This window comes from Chelmon rostratus, chromosome 22, assembly GCF_017976325.1.
Source record: "Chelmon rostratus isolate fCheRos1 chromosome 22, fCheRos1.pri, whole genome shotgun sequence".
Lineage (NCBI taxonomy): Eukaryota > Metazoa > Chordata > Actinopteri > Chaetodontiformes > Chaetodontidae > Chelmon > Chelmon rostratus.
Window position 1 is genome coordinate 16530892 of NC_055679.1, and position 13069 is coordinate 16543960.

Here is a 13069-nt window from a genome sequence, read left to right on the forward strand (position 1 = left end):
CTAACATTCACAAGTTAGGCTAATATACAAGAAATATACGAGCAAATACACACTGAAAGAGATTTGTGCTGCTTCAAGTTTTCGGTTTTACTGTAAAAGCTGAGGTGTAAAAGACGAAGGTGCTAGCATAAAGGCTAATACAACCATTAGCATAATGTGTTATGTGGCAATTGATGGCTCAGTAACATGTGATCCTGGACATAAAGCCTCAACATTAATGATGTATATGGTTGAACATTTAAATAAAAGCACTCATTATGGAAACAGCTTATTTTTTAGAAGGTTTACCTACGAATGGCTAACGCTCCAGTACGAGCAGGAATGCCTAATATGTGCAATGATTTCTGAGGAAGATATAAACCACATTAAGATCGGAATTAAGGATAAGGCTGGAGATATTCTGTATTTTCAGTTTCTTAACAAATTCCATGAGAAGGCCAAAACCAATAGTTCATTAGTCCAAAACTTTCCGAATTCCTGTCCAGGACACGTCCTGTAAATCATGTAAATCTCTAAGAATGGGTCACATGTATGGTTTCATTTGTCAGTTGTTGGTTTTGGTCTTTTCAAGGGATGTTAACATTATTTTAAAAAATCCCCACTTGTCCTTACAAGTAGAAGGTTAATTCAATAATAGCATTACAACAGGTGTGATAGCTGATAGTTGAGAAACATTTTATCATTTCAAAGGCTTCTACTTTGATTATTTATGTACTTAATGTTATGTAAACAACTGTGAGGGTTTTCTTATCTAACGATGTTGCAAATAATTCTGTAACAAGGACACTGCAGCATCCCCTGAATAAAAATGTGACAAATCTGGCCACGGCCCAGCTCCAGGGTGTTTTATCGATCCCTTTAGTTCGACCAAGAAAATGACTCAAGGTACTAAAAGTCCTGACAGCTCCCTCACAAAGCCGGTGGACTGTCTGCAGTCAGACTGATGAAGAAATACAAGGTCATAAAAAGTCTGGAGGAGAGTCTGGCTCTGATTCCTTTGTGGAGGGGATTCCTTCCTCCACCATCCCTTCATGAAAGTTCAATTATAGTTGTTTATTTATATATACAAAGAGATAAATCCGGTTTACAGTTCGGCCATTGGGAATTATCTTGTCAGTTTCCTAACACCACAATAAATCATTAGTCTTTAATGGGGTAATTTTACCTAATAGTAGTTCAGATGTAAATACAGGTGGTAATAGGCTGTAACAACATATATTACCATACGGTACCATACATCGTGTTGCTAAAGGTTGGTCTGTTTAGTCTCCTGATGAGAACATTTGATGGACGAAGATGAGGCCTTTTTCCTGTAATGAACTGAATCAGCAAAAACAGAGCACACTAGTCAGTGGAGCCATTTTTTTTAGCACAATGACAAAATATATTTGACATAAGTTACAATATCAAACAAACTGACAGTTGGAATATGTCAGTTTGGCTGTGAAAACACTCCTTCTACTCATGTGGGGTCATATTAAAGTTGCCCTCACTATAATATTAACGGTAGGATAAAAGATTTTCACTTCCCAGTCAAAGTGCTAATAGTTGTCAAGCCTGCCGCAATCCAATAGGTGGCGGTAATGCAACACCTATGGATGCCGAGCGCCAAAAGACTCGAAAGAAGAAGAAGGATAAACAGAAAGGAGGTGAAGAAGAAGAAGAAGAAAAAATCGAGCCGCCCTTCCTCCCCGCCAACTTGCACCGCAGGGTCGGGCGGACATCCACTCACAACAACCCCGAGTTAATTTGCTTATCTAATCGAATACTTTCCGAGGTAAAATGGAGAGCCCACACCGCACTGAAAACGGTAAGCCAATGAGAACTCAAACATGTATCACCATTTGCGAGTTATCAGGTTTTCTTTTGGATTGTGTGCGCCCGATTTTGAACATGGCGTACCCCGCTCTGAGATGGCGGTGGCTTTGTGCTATGTTACAGCGCCAGCCGGCTGATGTGTACGATAGTTATCGGAAGGAGCTCACGTCAGCTAAGCTAGCTATTAGCTAGCTAGCTAGCTATTTAATCCATACTTACACTGTAGCGTAGCAGAAACGTGTGAATGTAACAGATGGCAGTTAGCTAGCTGACTGACGGCCCAGGTTAGCGATAGTTAGCAACTAAAAATTAGCTCTGTGACGGTTGACAGATGCTGCCTTTGGGGGCGTCAACTAACGCTAAAACTGTATAGCTAGTGGCTAAAAACAAACTAACGTACCGGAAAGTCGAGCACGCGTTAAAATAAAACACACAGCCACTAATCTAATTGCATAAAAAGCCAGGCAGAACACCAGTGTTTCACCGAAAAAAACTCCATCGCCTTTATCATTTCAGCTACTTAGGTAGCACAGAAAGTCACGACTACCGCAGCCATATTTACCACTTTGATGGGGTGCTCCTGTGCCGTGAGTCGCAATTACGACACAGTTGCCAGTCCATGAAGGCAACCAGGCCCAGCTGGGGGCCCGTTGCAGTGCAGCGGGGTGACTGACCCGGACCCATACACCCAGCTGGGACCCCAAAGGTCCGAGGGTCAGTTACCTGTTGTAGTATAATTTATTAAAAGCAAGTCTGGGATAGTTTTGTCTGGAAATAAGTTGGAAAATGTCGCTAAATGGCAAGAATAGCCAATTAATAACCTGTAAATAAACAAACACTTTTATGACTGTCAGTGTTTCACTAGATGTTGCTATTAAATCGTTGTTATTCCTAAATAAATGTGCATGTATTTGGTTTACCACACAATAGTTAATTATGTTAAACCTGGGGTCATGTAGTTTGTAGGTAAATATATAATTAAACTGCTGTAAGTAATTAGCTGTGTGTTCTGTCCTTGATTGCTTTAACAATTTCTCAAACCCAAGTTAACATATTGAAATCATAGGTTTTGTCCAATCAACAGTCCAGTAGCAGAATATTTTTATTATCATAAAAGCCTAAGACAACCAGCGTGTATTCACATTTGGATAAAACAATACATTTTAAAGATGTATTGGTTCCAGAGGCCAAATGGAAAATGATTTTACTTCACCATCTATTTACCCGAAAATTGATTAAATAATTAATTGATGACTAAGATAGTTGTCAGTTAATATTCTGTCCATGGGCTGATTGGGTCCCACAGCTCTTTTTTGGCCCTGGGGCCAAAATTCTGCTTATTGTGGAAGTCCTGTAAAATAAGTGATTTATCGTTGAAGTGGTTTTATTTTAAATGAAGCATCTTTGCTGGCACCAATGTGGTGATTTGTGTGTTTTTTTTTATGTGTTATGTATTTTTAATAAAAGGCCAGAATCAAGCAAACCGCTGTGATGACACGTATTCAGAGATTCTGAGACTGTAAATTATTTTCCAGAGTCTCCTCTTCTGCTGCCGTCTCTTCGCCTCTTCATACCTCCTTTGCGCCTGGTGTCTGCGGCCATGTGGCAGGTCGTCCAGAGGGGCAACGTGCAGGATTATGGGATGGTGGAGGAGTTCATCAGCACAGTTTCAGAGATTGTACCTGAGCTTTTGAATGCAGATCAGAAAGCTCAGCTCCTCCTGGGACTCAGAGCGCGGGTGAGTGAGACTGTAAGATGTTTTTGTGGAGTGTTGAGTGAAGATATTTGCTGGTTTAATAAGGAAGCACAGTGTGTAAAGTGTCACCAGCCGTTTGGTTTCTCTCAAGCAGATGTTTAGCTGTCAAAGTGTAAAATCCTGTTGTGCATTCAAGCACTCCTCTTGAATCAGCTGGTGATGAGTTTAATCATACCAATATCACCTCAAAATTCACAACATCTAAACAATAAAAAGCTAAATTATTGCCTGACAGGCGGTAAAGGTGCAGCTGATGGAGGGGTTTAATATTTCTTAGACAGAAAATGTCAGCATCACCTCCAAAGCACCCTGTATGTCTCATCTGAAAAGAGTTATTCATGATTTTAATTTTCCTGTGCTGAATCTTTTGAGTGAGCTGTCACTGAATAACATTTCCAGGTGCTGTTCTGTCAGTTGTATTTAGCCTGAGCTGAAACCGTTTTTTGTTGCAGGTGGTTCTTGAATTGTGTCGGGCCGAGCAGATAGCCGATACAGAAACCGTCGAGATGCACCTGGAGCGGATCAAGGCCCTCATATCCACGTGGGCAGCACAGGTTAGCGTCATGTGACATGTAGGTCAGCACTGTGGTCGCGTTTTCCATCAAATTCTCGCTTTTCTCATCTCAAACTACATCTGTGCATGTTTTTGTTCCAGCCGTGTTTTGCAGAGGTCGAGTTTCCGGAATCAAACTTTGTGGATCAGGTGGAAATGCTGCTGAAAGATGCTGAAGAGAAGGAGAAGTTTTTCCAGGTTTTCGCTTTGTGTCTTTGAATATATGTGTTAAACTCTTGGTGTTTAAGTGATGTCTGTCTTCATACTCCTGAAGCAATCTTGACTGCAGCAGAATATATGACACGCAGTGGTTGTGGGGTATTTGAGCATTAAACTGTAAATGGTGATTTTTCTGTTCCAGGATGTTTTTCCTACAGATTTTGGGCCTGAATATGAGAGCGCTCTGCAGGTGCTAATGCTGGATTTCCTGTCCAGACTGGAGAAGCTGCTCCCAGTACCAGACCTTCAGCAGGTACTGGAACCAGTGTGGGAAACTGACCTTTTTGTCATCAGTCGTGTAGCTTGTTTCTTCTATTCTCCAAATCCTGCTTTTATACTTTCTGTTTACATCCCCCAAATCCATTAATATGAACTTTTTAAATGTTGTATTATAATCACTTAAAAAGTCTGTAAATAAACAAAAATGGTTCACAGTTAAACAGAAATGTGTTCACTGTGTGTCTTCGGCTCAGTTTTTCGTTTTTTAACTTCTCTCCTTTCTCTTTCCAGACTGCGTCCATGCTCAGTGCCGTCCCCTCTGCCCTGGAGGAGTGTGTGCACTCTGTTCCTGACCCTCGCTACCTGAAAACTGTGCTCCTGCACCACTCAACACTTGGACATTTCGACTTATCTGGTGAGTCATGTCACAGTGTGATAACCTGCATTCAATGAGATGAGACTTTCGTGTCCTTTGTAATTCTTTCCATTTATATGGTGCAAAGTCCTCTTCTTGTCAGTGAGGACCAGGCTACTTTCTTATATCGGGTTGGGGTTAAAATTAGATTGTACATTTTTGTTTATAGCCGCTAACCATAATGCTAATGGGATGCTCTTTTTCTCCCACAGATGAAACTCAGACCATTCCTTCTTCCTTTGGGAATTGCATCCTCTCTTCGCTGTCCCTCCCTCAGCTGGAGAAGGTTGTAATTGACGCAGACCAAATCCAGTTACAGCCTCCATCAGAGCAGATGCAGGGTTGTATGACCGTCCAGGTGGAGGGTGAAACCGTGACGCTGTTGGACTACATACAGATCGAAGAGCCGCCAGGTTTGGTTGAGCCTGACGATCACGAAGAAAATGAGGTAAACATGGAGGAGGCTGCTGGAGAGGATGTCGGTGACGCCCTGAAGCCAGCAGCTTTCCAACCGCTGAAGCAAAGCAAAAGGCTCCAGCTGAAGAGAAAAGTTTTAAAAGAAAACAAAGACTCGACAGCTAAGAGGCAAAGGAAGAAATACCCCAATAACAAAACGTGTCCTGTGTGCAATAAGATCTTCCTGCGAGCCGCGGCCATGAGACGACACCAGGAAACTCACTCTGCCAATCGAGATCTCAAGTACAAGTGCGCCAACTGTGACAAACGATTCAGGGACCATTACGACATGAAGCGGCACAACATGCGCGTTCATGAGAAGGACGAGATGGGTGACAGCACTAAAGGTGACGACTCAGGAGATCCGTGCACTTCTGAGATGGCAGAAAACAAAAACTGCCTCCTGTGTGGGAAGTATTTCGCCCGTCGAGTCGACATGGAGCGGCACATGAAGTCCCACTCGGAGGACCGCCCGTATAACTGTTCTTTCTGCGAGAAGAAGTTTAAGAACCCTTATGTTTTAAAGAGACACCAGAAGGAGATTTGCAAGAGCAGAGAGCTGAAAAGGCCAAAGAGGAGAGAGATGCAGCGCTCAACTCCACAGCCGCCATCAGAGGGGTCGACGGAGGGCAAAGTCTGTCCCATCTGCAGCAGGATCTTACCCTGCTCTGCAGACATCGCAAAGCATTTACGATCTCACACGGAAGAGCGGCCCTTTATTTGCATCACTTGTGAGAAAGGCTTCAAGTACAAGGACACGCTGAAGAAGCATCAGATTATTCACGGCCACGAGGGGATCAGAGAGGAGCAGAGCAAGACGGTGGAGCAGATTCTGGCTGAAGCTGATACTCAGAACTGTAGTGATGCAGGTAAAAAGGAAAATACTCCGGATGCAGCTGATAATTCTGAGGAGTCGCCAACCTCACCTGTGAAAAAAGTCAACAAAAAGGGCCTTAAAGTGTGCCCTGTCTGTGCTAGGGGGTTCGACAGCATCAAAACACTGAACAGGCACATTCAGTGTCACACAGAGGACCGGCCCTATCACTGCATCCACTGCAAGAAGCGTTTTAAGCACATGCACGGGCTGAAAAGACACCAGATTTATGCAATTTGTCATAAGAAAATCACCCGATTCTCGTGGAAAAAGGAGCCGAGAGCGGGGCCCAGCCAGGGCGACGTAGCCGGCGCCGACCACCAGCAGGGGCCGCCTCTGAAAATACCTGTGTGGTGTTCAAACTGCGGCAAACACTTTGAGTACCCGTCCGCTTTGAAGGAGCACCAAGAAAACGTTTGCAAAGTGGAGGTGAGTGAGGTCATGAAATGTGACGACTGTGGGAAAGAGTTTAAGAGCATGACCATGCTCAAAGTGCACCAGAGGATTCACGATCCGCTCTACTGCAAAGAGTGCGGCAAGATACTCGCTAACGAGCCCGCTTTTGAGAGGCACAAACTCATGCACAGGCCGATGCAGTGCACAATGTGTGACAAGACGTTCACTTTACTGAGACGCTTGAGGGAGCATTACGAGAAGCAGCACAACTTCACGGGACCCTATCCGTGCGCACAATGTGACAAAACCTTCATGCAGCTGTCCTACCTCGCCATCCACCAGAGAATCCACAAAGGAGAGTTCCCGTACATCTGCAACATGTGCCCGGAGAAGTTCAGGTCCTCCAACTGTCTGACGGTTCATCAGAGGAAGCACACCGGGGAGAAGCCCTTCCTGTGCTGGCAGTGCGGGAAGTGCTACCGCTCGGCCTCGGAGCTCACGGTGCACATGGGAACCCACTCCGAGGCGAGACCCTGGGCCTGCACGCAGTGCGACATGGCCTACCGCACCAAGCTGCAGCTGACCAACCACGTCGAGCAAGTCCACATCGGCGTCAGGTATCCCTGCAACAGCTGCGGCAAGCAGTTCATGAAGGAGACGTCCCTGAAGAGGCACGAGCTCATCCACACGGGCGAGAGGCCGCACCAGTGTACAGTCTGCGGCAAGACCTTCCTGACCGCCAACGAGCTCAGGCTCCACAACAGGTATCACACCGGGGAGCGCCCGTACAAGTGCGAAGAGTGCGGAAAGGCCTTCATCCAGTCGGGGTATTTGAAGTCGCACATGCGCATCCACACAGGAGAGAAGCCATTTAAATGTGACATATGCGATAAAGGCTTCAGGTTGTCGTATCACATGAAGAAACACAGGCGGACTCATACCGGGAAGCCAAAGAGCTACATATGTGAGGACTGCGGGTTACCGTTCCTCCATAAAAAAACCCTCTGGGAACATTCTGTCACTCACAACGTGAAGACCGAGCCGTCGTTCCCTGACGAGGTGAGAATAGCGTTTCAGTAGAAATCCTTCTGAGGAGTTGAGGTCTGAGCTGGATTCATGGTCACCAAAAAGCACTTAATTTCTTAATTCTTAAGTTGCTCTTTGTTATTTGATTTCGACCAATTTGTAAGCTGGTGCTCTTTTCCTTCCTTGTTGCTTTACTGTGTTGATTCACATGTTCCATAAAGCATATTGATGATCTATGAGGTTGATGTATATATTTAAAGACAATGAATCATTTCTGCTTTTTGAAATAAATCTATCTTGAATGTAATTCTTGTTCCCTTCATTTATACACTGCTTACTTATATTGATTACCTGAGGGACCTCACCCAGGACATTTTTCATTGTTTGATAAGACCTGGTTAGTACACTATTAGCTGAATCTTAATCAACGGATTAATAAACAATAAAATCATTTTAATCTCCTTCTTCCAAATAATCCAAAGCACAATATTATAGTCATGAAGTAGAGATTAAAAGTTAACTGAAAATAAGACTGATAACCTGTAATATATTCACCATATTTTATATCACATTGAATCTTATAATTAAACATTAAATTTCCCCTTCAGACAGGTTTTATGCTTTGCTTTAATTGATTTTCTATTTTGGCAACGTTCCAAACACCTTGTTGAAAATCACTAAAATCTTATTATCTTTCACTGAATAATCCAGAATTAATGAATAATGTGAATACTGAAGGTTTATGAAATCTCTCTTGTGTAATTTTGAACCACGACTGGTTTCCAAACTACTTGTGATGTCAAGTAAAGTCATTCGTACAAACACAAGATGAGCAGAAAGAAACTTCGCCTCTTCATCAGATGAAAGTGTGAAGAGACTTCCAGAGAAGCTTGAACATCAAGTGAAGAAACACAAAGCAAAACATATTGGAGTGTGAATGCTTCAGGTAAATCTCACATGTTGTCAGAAGTTGCTCCTGGTGTAACCACAGTGCAGCGCTGCTGTCCAGTGTTTTGGCAGTAATCTTCTTCAACCACAAGATGGCAGCATAGTCGTGATAATAGACAGCAGCTGTCAGTCTTGCCCCCTGCTGCCGCAGCTTGTGTTGCAGACTCATGACTCTGCAAGCCTCCAAACGCATAAATATTACAGAGTTTATCCATCTTTAGCACCCACACCTCAATTCTCAGTAAATGCTGAAAGTATAGCACACATAAAGACGTGTTTACGCTGTCATTTGCCGACGCTTGTTTGTTTATGCAGCCTTTCGCTTCATGCAGAATAAATTGTTTACACAGCTTCAATAACTGCAAATCAATATTAATCCCGCGCTCTTCCTCACTGTGTGTGTGTGTGTCACCTGACCGGGTAATCAGCCTGAGTGACAGTTTAAACCGCAGCAGCCAGAGCAGCATCCCTGCCCAGTTCCAGAGAAACTGCTCCCATCCCTCAGAAAAATCAAAGGTCGACTGAGTCAGAGCCTCTCCAGAGTGTTGGGAGCAGATCACTTTTTAACCCAAAGCATATTGATTTATACGGGGCTGTAATTGCTTCAGTGTGTCCTGGATTATTCCCCCCGTAATTGAGGCCTGGCAGAGGTCTCTTTCCTAGACATAGCCTCCCCGGTGCCAGGTGGTGGGCAGAGAGGAGCGCCGCACCCACTCCCCAGCCAGCCGAGAGCGAGAGCCAGGGAGCGGTGGCCCTCGCCCCCCGAACGCCGCTCCTCGCCATGGGATAAGTAAACAGCACAAACAGTCCGCTTCCCTGCATGCACTGAGGTATCCTTCACAGGCCCTCGTCCAGCTCTAATTGCAGTATGAGACATTTAAGCTGGACGGGACGGACAGCTCGCTGCAATATCAGTGACACTAGAAAGTAAATCTGTGCCCTTTTTTGGATGTTTGGCTCTCGTCCGTGGTTTGTCCCTCCAGGATTACTTGTGTTTACTGAAACTACATATTAAGGCTGCAATTACTGTACATGCTATTGTTCAAGTATTTGTTTTGTGTTTTTGTTCCCGTCTCAGTGGAACATTCCTGGTTTTTGTAATAGACGGAATGCTTTGCAGGCTCTGACAGGTCTCGAGCTTACCGAGGCGTCACAAGCACAGGGGGTGGACAAAATCATGCAAACACTCCACGAAGAAGGATGCAAGTTGCCTTTAAGAACACCCCCACTGTGACGGTTGTCTTTACCCTAAGAGCCACGCTGTGTGTTGCACCTGCAGCTGTGGGACCCGACCTGAATCTGAGGGGCCACAAGATGATTTCAAGTATGAGAAAGAAAACTGTATTTTTGTTCTTCATGCACTTTCACCTTTTCTGGCCTTTGTAAATTCCTTGAAATTAAAAATGAGGAGGGACAAAAGTCACTTTTTCATAGAACTACAAAGACCATAACTTGGACCGAGGGGTCGCAAGCCAAAGATGTTAGGGACCACACCAACCAATATTTTTATAGTAATAATTCAATGGACTCACTGAGAATTATTACCCAATTCTGCAGCAAACAGGCAGTTTTTCTGTTTTTAGACCAAAACAAAGCTAAAAGGAGCTTTAATTCTGTTACATTAACAGTAACAGTTTTATAAAGTGACGGTTCTTCAGTTCTTCTGCCCCAAAGTGAAAAAAAAATTCATCTGTACAGCTTCAAAATGTCACCTATTGATGAGCTGGTTAAACCTGTGATAACTTTTTGGCCTCTTGGGGGCAGCGAAACAATTATTTACACACTTGTTTAAACATTTAAACAATCATTTGGAGTCATGTTTGTGTCCACCTGATGAACGGGAGTCCAATTTTTCCGCTCTTTTTAGCTCTGTTTCGGTCTCCACCAACTCCTGAGGGAAATACCCGCTGGTGGTGATCGGGTGGTGTAAAGCAAGTTCGTCTGAGATTTTTCTCTTAAAACAGCTGCCTGTTGTCACAACAAGCGGCGCCTTTCAAATTGCATCTCATTTGATGACTCGTTTCTACAGAAATATTGATTAGTGCAGCTTTAGCTGTCGAAACATTTAAGTTTAGACTTCAATCAATCAGCCACTTGAGCCTAAAAGGCTCTTTTTGTTGGCCGCCCTGTTGTTCAGCCACACAGAACAAAGCACGATCACATCATCTGACTGGTAACAGAGAAACATACAGTAAATAACAACCAGCGCCTGTGCAGCTGGGACTCCACACTGAGAGCGTGGCTCTGCTGTTTTCATCAGCGGCGAATGCACGACGCGGCCTCCAAGTTTACTTTAACTGATGTGAGCACATGCAATCTGACGAAAATCCCGCCACTTCCAGGGTGCTCGGCGATCGCAAGCGGTTAAACTGTCCCAGAGATGTTTTTGAAAAAGCAAGTTTTGATCATCAACAGGCACCACGGAATTTCCTGGCCTTTTTGCTAAAACGCTGTGACCCCTGCGAGTTACTCTGGAAACACAGAGTATCAAAACAAGCGGCCCATTTCTTGCTTTTGCTCCATGACGCACCTTTATTTCTTCCATATGAACAGTGTATGGCACAGCATAGGGATATCTGCTCTGAATGCATGGACGACAGTGCCACACACGAACCCGTGCATGCCCGAAGCTTGTTAAAGTAATACCCAGAAGAAAACACCCCCACAATGCAATAGATACCCTACTTTCACTGTTTTTGCAAGGCTTTTTTGTTTCAGCCAATTGATGAAGAGCAACCCACTGAGCTGGAAAAACCTTCAGATTAATCAAGAGAATGGTGCTCTCCTCCTCAGCTGTGTGTATGTATGTGCACTTGCATGTGTGTGTGTGTCCTCATGTGAACCTGTGTGTGTGTGTTTGCCCACACATATCCCCAGCCTCACACATTCCCTCCCATCTTGGGTACCAGCCCTGCAAGCCTCACACACAGCCCTCCATCCTCCCTCGCCGCCGTGGTGTTCGAGCAGGTTTTGCGCAACCAAAAGCTTCATCCACTCTGATTCCTCCTCCGTCCTCTCACTTTCCTCCACTCGCGTTCATTTACATTCTGCACCGCTGTCTGTATCTGTGTATCCTTCTGACTCGGACATTTGTTTGGCAGCGGAGGCCAGACGGGATGCTGTTAACACTGCAAAAAGTGTCAATCTTTGCAAGTATCTTTGTATTGCTTTTTGCTAGCAACTTCGTCCAAATGTGGTGAAATATCTCTGCTCGTTGCCAAAGCTGTTGCATAAATTTTCTTTTGTGAGTATAACTCTGTGCGCAAGGCAGATCACTCGCCTGTTATCAGTAAAATGGCACTAAATTCAAGAGAGAAAGCCTTTAAAAAGTGGGAGTGCATTGGGAATAAGTGTGTGATTTTAAATTTCACCCCCGATCAAAATGACTTGCAAAGATGGACACTTTTTGCAGTGAACGCTTTCTCCTTCCTACACCAGAGGGGAGTGAAAACAAGCCGTTCCCTGGTCAATGAGTTCACTGGGGTGGACGTCTCCTTAGACGAGGCTGCAGGGGGGGTTTAGAGGGGGAGGTGTGGGGGGCAGGGGGTTCAAAAGTCTTGCAACCAAAGAGAAAAGAGTGTCGGAGTGAGGGAGGGGGAGAGAAACCTGGCACCAAGACAGTTCGGAGCACTGGGCATTAGAGGCGGCGAACAAGGGAAGGTCAGCCCCCCCACCCCCCTTCTCCTTCCTACCACTGCATCAGCAGATGTACGGCATGAGCCCATCATCAATACTGCCAGACCACAGCGACAGTGATAACAGGAAAGTCTGTGATGAAGCATTTATGTGCTATAATGTGTGTGTGTGTGTGTGTGTGTGTGTGTGTTTTGGGGGGGGTTACATGAAGAGGCAGTGAAAGATGAGATAATTTCACATCTAAGATCAGCTACTGACAGAGAGGCTTATGGGCATCAGTGACCAACCACGTCCCTGATCTGCTGCTAACAAGGTCATCCTCTGGTCTGAAAGCAGCTTTGTCTCTCTAATCAGAGGAGCATCATCATCATATTCCACGTTGTATCAGCAGCTTCTGGCGGTGACGCAATCCGCCAGGGGAGGCGAGCGGAGACGCCGCCTGGCGTACATCTCGCCGCCGAGCAGCTGCCCGCAGGCCGAGATAAGTCGGGGCACAGATTGAGGTCGTCCAGCTGCATGTTTGATACGGAGCAGAGATTTTGAATGCAGATATGCTCGTTAATGCACCAACCGTCTGCAAACGAGCATTCTGTAGCCGGCGCCAAAGCCTTCAGCTCGTCAACAAAAGCATGCGTGCAGCCGTCCGCGAGAGGCGTCAAGGCACGATTTGTATTTAAGACAGTGAATACAAATTGTGACAATTGTTGTTACCACGGTAACCAAAGGTGTCTCGCCAAATCAACTACATCTGAA

General features: G+C 44.9%; 1 protein-coding gene across 2 annotated transcripts; it reads left to right on the forward strand.

The window, feature by feature from the left end:
• Positions 1 to 1683: 1683 nt before the first annotated feature.
• On the forward strand, positions 1684 to 8033 carry LOC121625790 (zinc finger protein 420-like). 2 transcript variants are annotated; one of them, XM_041964051.1, is made up of 7 exons: positions 1684 to 1810; positions 3354 to 3556; positions 4027 to 4128; positions 4230 to 4325; positions 4489 to 4599; positions 4857 to 4980; positions 5193 to 8033. In XM_041964051.1, the coding sequence occupies exons 1-7, from the start codon at positions 1783 to 1785 to the stop codon at positions 7784 to 7786; spliced, it is 3258 nt and encodes a 1085-aa protein (XP_041819985.1). In that variant the 5' UTR covers positions 1684 to 1782; the 3' UTR covers positions 7787 to 8033. The 2 variants fall into 2 exon arrangements, with proteins under 2 accessions (XP_041819985.1, XP_041819986.1); XM_041964052.1 differs by lacking the exons at positions 1684 to 1810; positions 3354 to 3556 and having other exon boundaries at positions 4033 to 4146.
• The last annotated feature ends 5036 nt before the right edge of the window (positions 8034 to 13069 follow it).